We start from the raw sequence: 17,751 nt of genomic DNA, 5'->3' as shown, positions 1-17,751 counted from the left end.
ATAAGGATCTACATATAACCTCCTCCCTGGGGGACAGACAACAGAACAGTGGGTGAAAGGAGATGTCGAACAGGGCAAGATATGACAAAATAATTTATAAATTTTCAAGGTTTCATGAGGGAGGGGGTAGCAGGGAGGGAGGGGAAAAAACTAGGAGCTGATGCCAGGGTCTTAGGTTGAGAGCAAATGTTTTGAGAATGATGAGGGCAATGAATGTTCTAATGTGCTTTACACAATTGATGTATGTATGGACTGTGATAAGAGTTGTATGAGCCCCTAATAAAATGATTTTTTTTAAAGTCATCAGGGAGGCAGCATTTACCATTTCTTTTCTTATTCTGCAATTCACACATTGACCTTATCTTGAAAAACTAAGTTTATTTCCCTAATCCCTAGGCATTCAACTAGACAAATCCATCAGTCAATGCTATGAAAATAGCTAGCACACCTCTCCCTTCTAGATAGGTAGGCTATTCTAATTCTGCAGAAAGGTGCTCTCCACCCATTTGAAATGGTGCAAGAAAGAAGATAAAGGATCCCCATTAAACACGGAGAACTCTGTTTAAAATGAGTTACAGAACTGAATCCTGTGTCCATTCCCAAGGCATAGTGAGTATTTTATCCTGGCTCTCTCTCAGGAAGTGATGGTGGTAGAGGTGTGTCCCCAAGTCTTTTTCTCACTATGCAAACTAAATATGCATAAATGAGCCACCCCTCTCTAAAATCAGGAACATACTGCTGTTATATATTGGTGTGTAGTTTGGAATGAGAAGAAATGTAGCCCAGCACCTCCCCCCAAAATAAAGAAACCCGAGGATAATCCAAAAATTCATCCTAAATTTATATTAAAAAAAAATTTTAATCCTTTGTTTTATTTAGTACTTTTCACAAGAGCTTGAGCTGCAGAGATTAAGTTTTTATGTAAACAAAAGAATAGACTTACATTCTGTGAAAAACAAAATGGGCTGCAGATTGGATTTTATTTCATAATTCAGAGAAGTTATTTTAAAAAGTCCCTTTGACCACTTGATGTCAAAAACATGTTTCCCTTAATAATAACAATTTATTGCTCAGCTACCTTTGAGGAACAAGAAGTTCCCTTTTAGAACAATTTCCAAATAGCTGAAACTCTTCTTGAACCAAAACACCATTTATTTTCATTATATTTTAATAGGAGTCTTTCTAAAATATTGTAATCATCCTTTCTTCATAAACAGTGGGTTTTGACCAGCTAGTAATAAGTTGGGGCACTTTCATTAGCATATGCTTCAGCATTCTGGGAATGGAACACCGAGTTCTTCTGCAAGGACTCTCCTTCTCTTTCGGCCACGGGCTGTCTGTTCTCAGCCCTTTCATTTGTACTTGTCTATAACCCTGGTGGCGTAATGGTTACAAGTTGGGTTGTGATCCAAAGAGTCAGCAGTGTGAAGCCCCCTGCAGCTCCGAGGGAGAAAGACCGGGCTTTCTACTCCCATAAATAGTTACAGTCTTGGAAACTCACCGAGCAGTCCCACCCTGTCCTACAGGGTCACAGTGAGTCAGCATCGACTCACAGCAGTGAGATAAGGGCTCTCACGCCTCTCCAGTTTTCTCTGCTGTCTTGTTTGAAGGTGAAAGCCCAAATCCTCTTGTTTGCTATGCCAACCTTTATGTCAAATGTCACACAAATGGAGAATACTGGCCAGTCTATTTGCTTCCCAGGCTTCTCTGCAGATTCAGAAGCAGCTGAAATGCTGGTTTTTCCACTGCACTTGGAAAATGCAGCTTCTTTCTCCTTTACCTTGCCTTTAGAGACATCCGGTGGCCTTAAAGACCTTCTTCCTCTGTGTTTGTGTTTGTTTGTTTCTGCTTTAGCATCTTGCTAAGGCATTTGTTATGTGTGTCTCCTGCTCTAGAGCAATACTTGCAGACACCTGGAAACCATCACTGTATAACCTGGATCTTACATATTACTCATCACTCAAATAAAAGTTCCAAATATGTTCACAATTGATTTAGAAAAAAAAGTAGTATGTGAGTAAATCTCAGGAAATAAAATGCAAATGTTATTGGGTAGCTGTCCCAGGGGCACAGAGAACTATTTAGCTTATTTTCAGGCTGAAATTGCAGTTTTCCTAAGAAAGGTAGGAAGGCTATTAATGGAATTATCTTCGGAGATTCAAGAGTAGGACATGAGAGACAAGAGGGTAAATAAGGGGGGAATTCCTATCAAAATGGGGTGGCCTGAAGAAAAAGGAATACCATCATCTCCATAAATGCAGGAAAAACATATTTGACAAACTTCACTATCCATTCATTATCAAAATGAGCAACAGAAAAATACAAAAAGACCATCATGGAACCACGAATGGAAAAGAACTTCTTCAGTGCATTACCCGGGTCTTGCAAGAGCCAAAAGCTAAGGTCATGCTTAACAGTGGAGCAGCCTGTGTTTTTTCTCTGAGGTTGGGAGCAAGGCAACGAGATCTGCACTCGTCAGTCTTATTTTACATTGTGGTTCTGGAGGTTGTAACCAGTCGAGCAAAGGGGATAAAAAAAGAAGAAGTAAATATGGTTTGGAAAGATATCAAATCCAAGGAACGTACAGGAAAAACTCCTAACACAAATAGGTGAGTTTAGCAAGCTTCCTTAGTAATTGGTTACCAGACTTTAAAATATATATTATTTATAATAGTAACACAAAACACTTGCGTACAAGAAAAAAGCACTAAGGGCAGGGTCTGAAGGCTGAAAACGCTAAAACGCTGATGAAATAAAAGACAACCTAAATAAGAGTTGTGCTCATAGATGTCTTATGTTCACAGATTGAAAGACTCCGTGTTGTCAATTCTCCTAAACTTGATCTGCAGAGGAAGAATCATCCCAGGCTGGACTTGCAGCAGGATTTTTGTTCACATTGACAAGAAGAAGAAAAACAAAGTTGAGAGATGCATAGTACCAAATCTCAAGACTCACTCTAAACACACAATAAGCGCAGCAATGCAGTGTTGGTGGAAGAACAGGCATATAGATCAATAGATTACAACTAAAAGCACAGAGATAATCCCTCACCAATCAACTGATTTTGACAAAGATGATACCCATGAAGAAAAGATAGTATATTCAACAAATTGTAGTGGAAAATTTTGAATACTTATGCACCGAAAATGAACCTATACAAAAACTGTACTATTTCCACACAAAAAAATGACTCAAAGTGAGTAATGTATGTACATAAAATTAAACAATATATATAAACTAAAACAACAAACTTTCTAGGAAAAAAAATCTACGTGACCTTGGGTTTGATGTGCTTTCAGATACAACACCAAAATGTAATCCATGAAAGAAAATATTTATTGGTCAGTGGGACGCTCTTGAAATGAAAAACTTCCACTCTGAGAAAAATTGCTGTTATGTGACAAAACAAGTCCTTGACTGGATAAAAGTATGTGTAAATCATATATCAAATAAACAGCTTCACTCCAAAATACACTGAATATTGAACCCTAACAAGTCAACAATCAGCAGGGGATGTGATGCATCATTGAATGTAGAACTGATCATGTGCTCTGTAAACCACCTAATCCACGTGAAAATAAAAGCAAAAGGCAACTCAACAATAAACAAGGAGACAACCCAGCTTAAAAATGAGCAAAAGATCAGCATACACACCTCACCAAAGCAAATATACAGATGGCAAATAACCATATGAAAGGATGCTCTGCATCATTTGCCACGTGGGCAAATTAAACAACAGTGAGATATCAACCCATAGCTATCACAAACCGAAACCAAACTCACACCATGAACACAATGCAGACACTTTGCGACCCTGCAGGACAGAGTAGAAGTGCCCCCTGTGAGTTTCCTGAGACTGCAACTCTTTACGGGAGTAGAAAGCACTGTCGGTCCAGAAGAGCAGCTGATGGTTTCAAACTGCTGACCTTGCAGTTAGCAGCCCAACCTGTAACCACGAAGCCACTAAAATCATAACAAGTGACGACGTCAATTACTGCAGTTGTTGCTGGAGAGAACAGAAAATGGTACAGACACTTTGGAAGGCAGTTTGCCGTTTTTGTGCAAAATTGAACACAGTGTTACCATATAATCCAGCCATTGAGCTCCCAGGTATTTACCATCTGATTTGAAATCGTATGCCTTCACAAAACTGAGAATGTTTATAGTACATATTCAGAAATTGGAAATAGCGACTAATGTGTCCTTGAATAGGAGAGTGTGCACAAGCAGTGGCACTTCATACAATAAAAGACTGTTTGGCAATTTCAAAGTAAGCTCAAACATGAGCCGGAACTGGGACAATTTAAGAAGGTGGGTAAAAAGAGAGATGCCTCAAGAGGCAGAGGGGTCCAAGAGCAAAGTATTGTTGAGTTCAAAGGCTAACTTTGTACACAGCTTTTGATGTATTTTCCTACAAAGTTTTAAAGAATAGAAACAATTATCGGATTAGAAGACACAGTGAGTGCAAATGTACGGCAGTATGGGAGATGATGGAGTGTTCAACCCACTGCAATATTCGATGGGAAATCTTACTCAGAGTTTAGGAAGGAATTCAAGGTTGGAAATATAGACACAGGCATGAAATGAAACGCTTATTACTGTAAAAAATATATATACTTCAAAGACCAGTAGAATGACCTTCTATCTAGATCTCAAGTGCAATAACAAAAACAGAATATACTTTAACTTAGTTTCACATTTTAAGCTGTTGAGAAAGGAAAAAATAATGTGAAGTACCTTTAGATGTCTTGCAACTTCAGGATTAAACAGAGGTGTTTTGATATAATGAAGAAAGAGCGTTGTAATTCTTTTCCTGAGCCCTTCAAGATTGTAAGATTTGACTCCTCTCATCATCAGGTCGACCTCTCTGTCAATCAGTTCTAGAATTTCCTGTGTCAGTTTACATTCATGTTCCTAAAAAGAACACCAAAATGGTACGGAATATTTTTTAAAACACGAACTTTCTAAAATTAACACCCCAAACTAGATTACAGAGGAAATGAAGTAGGAGTAAAGTCGGTACAATTAATTGGGGGGGAGGGGATTTATATTATTTAGTAGCATAGAGACATGTATAATCTGTGAAACAGTAGAGAAATGTGCATATAAAGATATTGTTCACATTAGACAAAAATTAGAAACAGTAGATATCAATAAATACAATGGTTGGATAAATAAATGAGGGCTTAATTGTAAGCAAAGGAATAGTGCCTATCATGTAGAAATAAATGAACCACAGCTATATGCAGTAACAAGCTCGAGTCTTACAAATTTATGTTGAGCAAAAATAGCAGGGCACAAAATAATTCATAGGGCATCGTTGCATTTAAATAAAATTTCAACACTCGGCATTACTAAACCATGTCATATAGAAATGCATTTAGGGATATTAAACTACAGAGAAACAGTCGAGGAAATTAGGGCCATAACAGATAGTATGGAAGTCACTTCTAGAGTAAGTTAAGGGGTGATTAAAAAGTTGTTGTCTTGAGTGGAGGCCCAATTGTCCATCTGCTACCTTAATACTAAACCTATAAATATATACACGTAGATCTATTTCCCCAATGTCATATATAAATATAATTACATATGTACATGCCTGTATTTAGACCTCTATAAATGCCCTTTGTCTCCTAGTTCTTTCCTCTATTTCCTTTGACTTTCCTCTTGTTCCACTATCATGCTCAGCCTTCATTTGGATTTCAGTAATTCCTCTCAGTTACATTGTCCTTGATCAATCCCTGGCCTCTTTCACCCTCCTAACCACTGATTTTGGATCACTTGTTGTTCCCTTGTCCCTGGGTTGGTTAACACCACTTCCTTTCCCCCACTTCCCCTTCTCCCATGTCCCCCCAGAACCATTGGTCCTGTTGTTTGCTCCTCCAGATTGTTCATCCAGTCTATCTTATCTAGATAGACCTGCAGAGATAATAATATGCACATAAATTCAAGACAGAGCAAAAACAAAGCGACATAAGGAAACAAAACAATAGCAACAGCAAAAATAACAATGACCAAAAAAAGAGAGAGAGAAAGAGAAAAGCCTGTAGTTAGTTCAAGGTCTGGTTGTTGACCTTTAGGAATGTTTCCCCGTTGAGTCTGTTGGAGTGCCACGCCCTGACCCCAAAGTCTATTTTTGGTACTCCCTTGGGACTTCCTTGCTCTGTCCCCTAGCTGTTCTGTTGCACACCCTTAGTGTTTTGCCTTGGTGTGGTGGGATCAGATCAGGCACAATTCACACACTGTGTCACCAGTAGGACTATGGGTAAATGAGGGATATCTTGTGTCTCATAGTACTCCCTCAATGCAAGAACACTTTGTTCTATTAAACTGGAATTCCATGATGCTCACCTTCCCGACACGATCACTGAAGACAAATGGGCACATAAGCCAATGTGGTGAAGAAAGCTGATGGTGCCCGGCTATCAAAAGATATAGCATCTGGGGTCTTAAAGGCATGAAGATAAACAAGCGGCCATCTAGCTCAGAAGCAACAAAGCCCACATGGAAGAAGCACACCAGCCTGTGTGATCACAAGGTGTCAAAGGGATTAGGTACCAGGCATCAAGGAACAAAAAAATCATATCATTATGAATGAGGGGGAGTGCAGATTGGGGACCCAAAGCCCATCTGTTGACAACTGGACATCCCCTTACAGATGAAACATACATCTTTCCTCTAGTTCTTAAATGCTTCCTTCCCCCCACACCCCACTATCATGATCCCAAGTCTACCTCATAAATCTGGCTGCACCAGAGGATGCACACTGGTACAGATAGGAGCTGGAAACACAGGGAATCCAGGACAGATGATTCTTTCAGGACCAGTGCTGAGAGTGGCAATACCGGGAGGGTGGGTTATAAAGGGGGAACCGATTACAAGGATCTACACATAACCTCCTCCCTGGGGGATGGACAACAGAAAAGTGGGTGAAGGGAGACATTGCACAGTGTAAGATATGACAAAATAATAATTATTTATAAATTATCAAGGGTTCATGATGGAGAGGGGAGTGGGGATGGAGGGGGAAAAATGAGGAGCTGATACCAAGGGCTCAAGTAGAAATCAAATGTTTTAAGAATGATGATGGCCACAAATCTACAAGTGTGCTTGACACAATGGAAGTATGTATGGCTTATGTTAAGAGTTGTATGAGCCCCCGATAAAATTATTTTTAAAATAAATAAATAAATAATTTAAAAGTTGTTGTCTTTATGATACTAAACTGTATATATTTTATGCATTTTTCTGTATGATCATAAAAGTTCAAAACAGTGCAGGATATGACAACATAAAAATTTGTAAATTATCAAGGGTTCATGAGGGAGGGGGGAGCGGGCAGGGAGGGGGAAAATGAGGATGCCAGGGGCTTAGGTGCACAGCAAATGTTTTGAGAATGATGAGAGCAATGAATGTACAAATGTGCTTTACACAATTGATGTATGTATGGACTGTGATCAGAGTTGTATGAGCCCCTAATGGAATGATTTTTAAAATAATAATAATAATAAGTACCAGAAAGAAAGAAAAAATTCAAAACAACTCCACTTAAGTGAAGGAAATGAGTATGGCTAAATGAGAAAGCTCTATGAGGGTTAAGTCAGGTGGGAGTATTTATAAGTATACAAAAAAAATAAGTCCCTCCACCTGCCCGAGAGGGAACAAGAAGAAATACATGTAGGCTCCCAGAACAGGGTGTTAACAACATTTTCTGTGTGCCACTAGATACATTCATCTCCCATAGAGGCAACTCCCCTACTATCCCTTATGATAACTATTTTCTTGATTCTTCTTTCTAGACTTACTACCTCTGTATATATCTCTAAATAACATGGTTTGATATTGCTTATTTTATTGAGATGAAATGATATTCTATGTATTCATCTGTGCCCTTCTCCTTGAATGAAAGAATCAGAAGTAAAATCATAATTTCCCAGACTTTTTAGAACATCCCTGATTAAGCCAATGCAAGAGCTGCTCCCAAGGCTTATTCCATGAAGCAGTGATCCACGCAGCAGGCAGTGTAGTGGGTTCTGTCATGTGCTACCGCGAATCACCCTCTCCAGGCCTGAAGCACTCACCTCCTCACTCTTCTTATATTGTCTGCTGATCCCTCTGACCTGCATCCCTCTCTGAGAACTGCCCTCCCTGAAGATGGATGCCTCCTCTCTGAGGGCAGTTAGCATCTGAGTTAGTTAATTGTGCCAGCCTGGCCGATAATCACATGTGGTGCTGGTTGAAAGGCGGAGGGATAAATGGGTGGTGAAGCCTCGCCTTTCTAGTTCTCGGGTCTCTTGTTTTGTGATGGTTGCATCGGGTGCAGCTGCCTTAGCAGTTCCCTGCTTCAGCTTGCAAGATTGACTTCCTCCAAGACATCCCCAAGGAGAAGCCGCATGGATCTATCCCGATGCAGCCCTGGGTGCTGGAGCAGCCATGTGGAGACCCCTGCCAGTGCTGAGACGCTTACACATTCACTGACTCAGCTTTCCTCCTGCAGTCGGCATCATTGCCTCTGTTTTGTGAGGTGAAGGACTTTGTGGACTGGTGTTGGGTATGGGTTAATGTTGGACTTGTGGGCTTGGGCAGCATTGGGTTGGGATGTTTTCGTGATGCACATTTTCTTTGCATAAAACTCTCTCTTATACATGAGTGGCTGTGGGTTTGTTTCTCCAAAGTACCTAGACTATTACAGCATCCAATAAACAGTCAATGAGGGGACAGAAAAATCTGCCCCTGGCCTCCGCCTCGTGCCTCAACTCAGGCCAACTTTGTAGGACCTTACTGGTTTCAGAGAGAGACTGGCGGAGGCCCTGGTTGAGACTTTCTATAGTTCAAATTCTCTTCTACCCAGCCCTCCTCACAGAAGTTACTCCAGAGCGTGAGCACTCCCAGAAAACTTCCCGAGAGCAAGCTCCCACACGGCTTTCGGCTTCTATGGAAAGCTGACCTGCAACACCCACTAATTTCCTTTGCATTGAAAAATGCAGACGTGAATAACTGATGCGAAAAAAGGTGAAAAAACGTATACCGATGTTGCTTTAAAAGATGCTAAAATGATTTTTGCATTGAGAAACACCAAAAAATACAGACAGTGGTTGCTGTTTGACTGAATTGAGTTGGGTATTAATCTCATTGTACTCATTCCATAGATCAGGATCTATGCACAAGAGGCTTTGTGCTGTGTTTGCATTTGTAATGTCCCCTAAACTGTGCTTTGGATGCTTTTGCCTACACAGTAATGTATAAACTATATAGCTCCAAAGTTATGTCCCCCAGTAAATAAGAAATGAAAACACAAGTCACAAAATTAACCGACATACCTTCACAGTGTGCTTAAGTGTTAAGAGTATATCCAGCCTCTCATCTTGAGAGATATTTTTCAGCAAAATGCACTCATAGATGCTTTGCAGCTCTCTGGCTCTGATGGTGAACTGCGTATCCATCTCAATTGTTTTGCCCGAACCTGTTTTCCATATCTTTGGAGCTGAGCACTTTAAAACAAAATTAGGTATACAGCTATCAATTAAAGACTAACCAACCATTTTGTTTATTCTAGTCCACATTTACAGAAGATCGTGTTAATGAGCAGAATTATGTGCCTGCATGAAGAAAAGTATCACAGAAATGGAGAGTCTGCAGACATGCAAAACTAAAACCTTTTAGAGAAAAAAAAAATCTGTATTATGCATGAAAGAGCTACTCAATCCATAGGAGTATAAACCCCAATTCAGGATTTCCTCCTGGTTTGTATTAATTGGCATGCTGAATGACTTGATAGATATATAGAATAATTCATTACCCCCATGGAAAGGCGCGTGCTATTTAGAAAGGGTTCAAAATTACCTGCCTGATTCAATTATATTCAGAGAGTGCATGAGTGTGCCTTGCTCATGCCTTGCCAATTAAAGACAACGTGTGGACAATCCTCAATACATTAAATACAGCAAAAAGGTAATCCATGAGTTATGCTTTGATTTCCTATAAAAAGGAATCTCTAGCAAGTTCACAGTTCTTCACAAAGCAGATGTCCTTAGTACTGAAACAGCTACCTGCAGCTATTTTAGCAGTGCTGTGGTCCCTGATTCCCTGATGATGGTAAAGATGCGTGTTTTCTCTTTTAAAATCTGATGTGGTGGCACCCAACCTAACCTACCACCTGAACCAGGGATCACAGAGGGAGCTGGCTTGCCTTGAAGCTCATCTAGAGACTCCCAGGCTAAGAATGCAGACGGGAGATGGAATCCAGGGCCAGGAGGTAGAGTGAGCTCTGGGCAGACTTGGAGACACCAGCACACAACATTGGCAATGGCAGGCCTCTAGTTCCATGGCTTCTCTTCCGTGACACCAAGACTTTAAGACAGATCCGTCACCTACAGACAGCACTGGGAAACGTGCCCTGCGTGCTCCTCAACTTTAGAGTATAGAGTTTCTCACAAGTTTCTTTCTTTGGTCATAGTTTATCAGAAGCAAGGCTCTATGGATCACATTATCATAGGGTGGATTTGTAAGCTGATGGCTAATTGCTTTGGGGATTTGTAGCCCAACGCAATATTTCCAATCATTACAGTCTGAGGGTTAATGTAAATTTTAAAGTGAATCCTTTTGCATCGGAACAAATCCCCAGGAATGTAGACTAGGCATGCTAAGAGTTCAGCTACTAACCAAATGGTTGGTGGTTCAAATCCATCCGGAAGCACCTCCAAAGAAAGACCTGCTGTTCTACTTCTTTGGGGTCATAAAACCAAACCAAAAATGAATCCCACTGCCATCGAGTCAATTCCAACTCATAGCGTTTCCAAGACTCTAAATCCTAAGGAGAGCGGACAGCTTTGTTTTTCTCCCTCAGAGCAGTGTGTGTTGAACCTCCAACCTTACAAGCAGCTGCCTAATGCCTAACCTACACTGAGAAAAACAAAAACCCTGTGCACTGTCCTACTCTGACAGACATGGGGTCTCCATTATTTGAATCAACTCAATGAGGGCTGGGTTTGGGGTTCAGCATCATGAGAGAATTTTTATTTCTAGCAGAAATTTACCTTGAGTTTTTACATTTATTATTAGTTAAATTACATAGAAAACCACAAACGTCCTGCTTTAAAACAACTATATTTTATGGATTTTTAAAGTAATGGCATCATTTTTCGGCTCAAATTCAAAATGAATGTGGTTTAGAGCTATGTAGTTTAGAGCTAGAAACCTTCGTGAGAAACTTCAGATTCTCAGGCCTGGTTTTAATGCAGTAAACGTGAAGCTGAGGCTCCATAATTAATTGATGTTATAAGACAATCAAGTTAATATTAAATAACGTATTATTAATTAATTGGCTAATAAGATTAAATAAAACTTGTTAGGATTGTAAAAATGAAAATTATAAATATCAGTAACAAAACTTCTATTCCATTATTATCATTTAGGAATAAAAAAGCTATGACTTCAAATGGATACACGCTTATTTTATTAATTAAGTGCTTGCTGTGGATTGGCTGCAGAGAATTACCAAAGTCTAATGCTTGTTTTAAAGCTCTTTTAAAAAGAGTTTTAAGGGATAAATCATCTTAGGCTAAGTTTCCTAAAGTATAATTAATGTCTCAATCATTGCATGCAGTTTTCCTTAGGATAGCTCTAGTAAGTGCAATTTTCTTTATTCCAATAATATGGATCAACCAAACTCACTTCCATCTAGTCAATTCTGCCTCAGAGCAGGGCGGAACTGTCCCTGTGGGCTTCTGAGACTCTAAGTCTCTGGGGGAGTAGAAAAGCCACATCTTTCTCCCACAGAGCGACGGGTGGTTTCAAACTGCTCACCTTGCAGTTAGTGGCGCAATGCATAACCACTACACCACCACAGGAGTACCTTTTATTCTGCAGGCTAGTAATTTAGCTCGTTTGTAATAATCCAAGCAATAACATCTTTATGACATATCTAATTCATCAACTTGGCATCTCTTTCTACTGATGAATTGATTTACCTCTACCTTCCCTGAATTTTTTAGTCCCACCCTAACAAGATATAAACAAGACTTTTCCATGTACATCTACATGCAAATCCTTCCCATCCTTCCGGTTGGAACTACTGAAGTTTGAACCAGTGGTATCACTCATGCATAAAACCCCGTTGCACTTGTATTATATAGAAAAACACAAGTATGCGGGATCTCTATTTTAGTTACTCCTTGCAATGAAATGTGGATCCTAGTCATTCTATAGATATTTTAGGTTGGTTAATTCTATTTCCCCAAAATTGTAATAAATCAATCTTTCATGAAGTTCTTCATTGCATCTCGCTGTACTCACTGACTCACTCAACAAATATTTACCAAGTATTTACTGTGCATTAGGCACCAAGGGGACAAAATACTGTCCTGGTGTAAAGAGATCTAAAATCTGATAAGATGGAAAGACAGGAAATTCAGCAACTAAAGCAAAGAATCTCCTGTTCATTGCTTGCAGATAAATTGGCACCTGCGAGTGCTAGGAAGCATTTGGGAGGGATGAGTGAAGAGAGAATACCATCTAAGAGGAAATTCATCAAAGAACTAGGGAAAGCCAGGGTAAAGGGAACTAAGTGATGCAATCAAGGACCCATAGGTCTGAAGTGCCAGGCCCCTGGTGCCTGGACTGAGAAAACGTAAACATAGGCTCAGCAAAGCCGTTTGGGTACTTGGGCCAATGGCTACAACACTGAAAACTAGTCTCCCAGTCTAGGCTGCCGTGGTTGCTGGCATCATGCTGTTTGTCACTCTGATGCAGGAAAACATCCACCTTGCTCCGTTCCCTTTCCTATTCCCGTGTCCTTGAGTGCTCAGGCTGCAAGGAGCGATGGACAACGGCCATGCTCTTACATTGCTTTGGGAAATAGGCGCGTGATAAGTTCCATTTAGCTGCCAACACATGGGGCAGTGCGGCCTCTGGGGGGAGAAACAGAAGAGCGGCAGGGACACACAGAGCCGGGAAGGGAAGGTGCAGCACTCACAAAGAGCTGGCCGGCCAAAGGGATGGACCCAGGGAGAGGGGGGTCTTTGCTCCCCCCTCAATGTATTCTCCAGCTCCCAAAGGCTCAGAGGAAGAATAAGGTTAATCCTCCCAGAGCTACTGGGTGGTGATCAACTTTTCTTGTCCTCCGAGAAAGGCTTTTGTTCTGCCTAGCGGTCACCCCAGCTTAATGCAGAGCTTAGAAGGAGGGGAAGAGTTGGTTACGTTTTCCTACTCCATTAGCTGTGGGCCACCTGAGTATAGAGAAAAAGAAACATTTAAATGGCACAGCTCACGGGCCTCCGGTTTTCAAAGGTTGTGATTGTGAGCTGTGGTGCACGGATCAGAGAGAATCAAAGAAACAAATGGCCTTGCTCTGGGGAATGCCCCCTCCAGAGATTCAAATGGTCTCTCTGCACTGTCTGGGTCAGGGGCACCCCTGACCTAGTTAAAGCTGACTGATGCGCTCTCCTCCCATTTCTTCACCTGAATGTCTGCCCCTCAGTCAGCTGGTGAGTTTTTAACCCTTGAGGTCCTGTGGGAGTCGAGGTTTGATTGGCTAAGGTTAAAATCATCTAGGTAATCCTTCAAAAGCACCAAGTCAGCCCCTTTAAGAACAATGAGAGCTTAGTAAAGAACTCGTCGTGACTAATTCATTCAATGTCTTGTTTAGACTGATCCAAATCGTATCACTCGATATAGTGTTCACAATACGAAGATTTAATCATTAAAAAACCATGTAATGTTTGTACTCCAGGAAATGAAACTGAAAACATGTACACCTTTACTCTTCAAAGTCATTCCCAAATGGTGAGAAAGTAGTAACTCTTTCTCTGCAAGTATCTCTATAACCCAGGCACACTGCCACGGAGTCAATCTGACTCTTAGCCAGCAGACCCCCTGAGACTGTGAAAGTTGACGGGAGTCAACAAACCCAGGCTCTCTCCCTCAAAGCTGCTGGTGTTTTGAACTGCCAGCCATGCAGATCGCAGCTCAACCTATAACCACTACACCACCACACGTCTATAAATACATGTTAAACCAAACCCACTGCCATCGAGTCGATGCCGACTCATAGCGACCCTGTAGGACAGGGTTGAACTGCCCCTGCGTATTTCTAAGACTCCTCTCCTGCACATATCTAGAGTGCTCAAAAAACAAAAAACCAAACCCACTGCCATCAAGTTGATTCAGATTCAAAGGAACCCTATGTAGGGTATCCATGGCCGTAAATCTTTGCAGGAAGGAGCGGAGAGCATCCATCATCCTTATCCCATGGTGAGGATAGTAGGTTTGGACCACTGACCTTGCATTTAGCAGTTCAATGCTTACTCAATCGTGTGTCTCTTCATATCTGTGCTAGAACTCTGCAAGTTTTGATACCTGAAAAACATTTGACTTTATCTATCTTTGGGGATGAATTAGCTGTTATTTTTCTGATCATGAATTTTTTTTCTAGAATTATAGCCTAATTCCATACATTTTACTGATCCTTGTAAATATTGCAGCTAATGGAAGGCAAGGGAGTAGGGACATAAAGAATAGACATTGTGTACATATTTACAACAGAACATTAATTATAAAATCTATTTTTGATGTTTAGTATGGTATCATTTATGCTTAGAATTAAAAAAATTCTTTTAACTCAAAGCCATTGAGTTGATGCCAACTCACAGCGACCCTATAGACGGGGTAGAACTGGCCCCTGTGAGTTTCCAAGACTGTAACTCTTTACAGTGGTAGGAAGCCCCATCTTCCTCCCCTGCTGATTTTGAACTGCCCACGTTGTGGTTAGCAGCCCAACGCATAACCACTATGCCACCAGGGCCTCTGGAGTACAGAAAGATGTGTCAAGATGGTTTGCCTTAGAATAAGAGACCCATCATTTGCTGACTCGTTAGAAGTTGCCGTTTTTAAGGACTAGACTAGTGAGGCCCACGAGGGACCTCACATGTAGTTGTCCCAGTCTCTGGTTGTTTTTCTCTGGCCTAGCACAAGACGTATCTGCAGCTCAGACACAACCCTCTGCAGTCCATTACCTCCAACCTTAGCCTGGCGATCTGAGGTGGACCACCTCATCACAACCCTGAAGTTCCAAAGTCTGTAATCTCCAATAAAGCCATCCCTTTAATGTCGGGCTCGCTGCAGCCTTCCGGGTCCCTACCCAGCCGGCTGGCCCAGCACCTTTGCATGCTCCCCTGCATGGGTCCAGATGCAAAGACTCGTCCTCCTTGTCCAGGCTCCCTCCTCTTGTGCTTCTTTTTCACTTCCTTATAAGCCTGAAGGAGCCCGGGTGGCCCACACCCTCGGATGGCTGCAGCATGGCCGTTGGAACCCACCTCGAGGTGCTGTTGGAGGAAGACTTGGCCGTTGGCTCTCAGAAGGGGCAGCTCTGTTATGTCATATGGGGTCACTGTGAGTCAGGCCTGAATGGATGGCGCCCGACAACATCAACCACCCTCCCAGACAGGCCACTGGGAAGCCGCTGCATGTGGCCCCATGTCCCTTCACAGCATCTCCTCACTCCACTTTCTCTCCGGGCAACCCCCAAATACCTCCGGCCTCCAGGCTCAGAGCAATCCCCTCCACCCACAGGGTCCTGCAGGGGATCAGATTCTACTCCAAATAATTAAGCAATGTTTTTATATAAAAACAAAGCAAAACGGATCCTGCTGCCTCATGAGAATTCTTGTGAACAAGCGTTCCACGTTATGGGAAACCTGCAGGTGTCATTTCGTGCTGGCACCTGGTAGATAAAAGTGATGCGACCTTATTCCTGGCCCTCATTGACCCTCCCTGCCTTCCACTCTTCAGGGACCCTGATGGCGTAGTAAGTTACATGTTTGGCTGCTAACCACAAGGTCAGCGGTTTGAAACCCCCAGTCACTCCGAGGAAGAAAGATGACGTTTTCTACTCCTGTGAAGAGTCTCAGTCTTGGAAACCCACAGGGCAGTTCTACCCGGTAATACGAATCACAGCAGCGAGTTTTGTTTGGGGTTTGGCCTTCCTCTCTCCAACATTGATTGATCCTCTGTGGTGAGCACTATGGCCGGATCTGAGGGTGCAGAGATAGCAGATAGCCCTTGCCTTCAGAAGCTGAGTCTAGGAAGGTTTCAAGACATGTTCACAGACAATGAAAAGTAACCACTAAGTATGACGACAGTGGTGAGACTGGGTCTTTGTGGGAGCAGGCTATGGTTGGTGGTTCAGGGAGTCCTTTCTGAGCCAGGTTTGAAGGTGAGTAACTGGGAAATGGTACAGTCCACGTAACAGCAGCTGCCTTTGAGAGCAATCAGAACACGTGGTCTTTCTTCGGGCATGTCAGTGCTTGGGTGTGGCAGAGCAGTGTGCATCGTGTGCTAGGACAGATGGCAGTGAGATGACCAAGACATGGGTGAGGGCTGCAGAGAGTCGCTCAAGAAAGACCTTCCTTTCTGAGGGCACTGGGAGAGAGGGGTCATTCTGACATCATCCATGCTGTGGCTGATGACGGAGGGGACTGGGAAACGAGATCTGAAGCCAAGGGTCCAATTGGGTGGCATCATGTCACCCACATAAGACAGACATACAGATTCAATGAAGGCTCATGCACACACCAGGCTCACACACACAAGAGCAGCTGAGGCCAGGCCTGCCCCAGGGCAGCCTCCCAGGGAGAGGAGAAGCTGTCCACCCCTTCCTGGTCCAGGAGCATCACAAGACATTCGGCCAAGACTCACATTCACTGTGGGTCAAGTGTCTGCCTGCATGGCCTGTTTGCATGCATGCTAGGTCCCCATGGCACTGCCATTTCCTTATCCCCAGTGATAGTGGGTTTCAGGGGGGTGGGGGGAATGAATGAAATCGTGAAATAATGGAACCAACAGGTTCCAACAGGCTGGATGGAGGAACTGTGTAGAGCAGGAACCTTATGTGAGTGTTGTGGGTGAGGACAATGAGGAGGTGAGATGCTGGCTTAAGGAGTTGACATGTCAATGTGAGGTGCCCTCTTGTGCCATCCAAAGAGCAACAGTCACCGAAAACAAGTGAAGAGGTGAGGCGGAGGCTTCTAAGAAAGGTCTGACCAGGAGCCCCAGGGCACAGGGAGTGGGGAAATTCATTGAACACCCAGCTCTCCAATTGGCAAGAATGTAAGTGTGCTGAGAGGAGGGCACTTCTAGCATCAAAACATGGTTTTTTAAAGGACAAACGTTTTCACCTAATGAGAATCACAAAATCATAATCATGATAGGCTAATCGTCTTTGGAGACTTGCATCTCTTTTCGTTTGGCTGGATTGGCTGCTAATTGTTTGGAAAGATCAGGTTTGTAAAAGAAAGCCGGTCACTATGGTAACGGGCTCTTCGATATTAAACGGGCAGTTTCCCTACAAAAGGGTAATTACGCTCATTTTTCCCCTTAATTGTGTATTTTCATGGTTTTCAATAATCATCGTCCCTTTTGGTCAGAAATCTCCAGTCAATTAATGGCTTGGTGAACAAAGGCAAAAGCGCTGGCTTTTAGCTCATTCCCTAGGTTGCCTACTCGCCAGGCGCCCTGGACACAGCTTCGCGACTTCAACCCCCGGCATGTTTTCAGCGACTATACCAACGGTCCAGCCTCCATCTAACCAACAGTCACAAGACCAGGGTCCCCATCTTTTCCTTCCTGGATGAATTTCTCTAGTTAAGGAGCACTCCGATTTCTTGTCCCTTGTTGTGGATCTTTATTCTAGACTGCAGTCAAAATCTAAAGATCTGTTGGAAGAGAGGAGGGGTGTGTGTGTTTGTGTGTGTGTGT

At 42.4% G+C, this 17,751-nt stretch overlaps 1 protein-coding gene across 1 annotated transcript in view; it reads right to left on the bottom strand.

Annotated features, from left to right (window-relative positions):
* The window catches only part of IQUB (IQ motif and ubiquitin domain containing), a 60,035-nt gene that overhangs the window by 17,817 nt on the left and 24,467 nt on the right, over positions 1-17,751 (bottom strand). The window contains exons 8-9 of the mRNA XM_004707864.2: positions 9,321-9,491; positions 4,738-4,914 (exon numbers count right to left, since the gene is read on the bottom strand). Coding sequence (XP_004707921.2) covers positions 4,738-4,914; positions 9,321-9,491 — 348 coding nt within the window. The remainder of the gene's footprint in view (positions 1-4,737; positions 4,915-9,320; positions 9,492-17,751) is intronic.

This window comes from Echinops telfairi, unplaced genomic scaffold (genome assembly GCF_000313985.2).
Source record: "Echinops telfairi isolate 266 unplaced genomic scaffold, ASM31398v2 ScPeMD7_23;HRSCAF=83, whole genome shotgun sequence".
In the NCBI taxonomy this organism is placed as follows: domain Eukaryota; kingdom Metazoa; phylum Chordata; class Mammalia; order Afrosoricida; family Tenrecidae; genus Echinops; species Echinops telfairi.
Note: the sequence above shows the minus strand (reverse complement) of the source record. Positions and strands in the feature narration are given on the sequence as shown.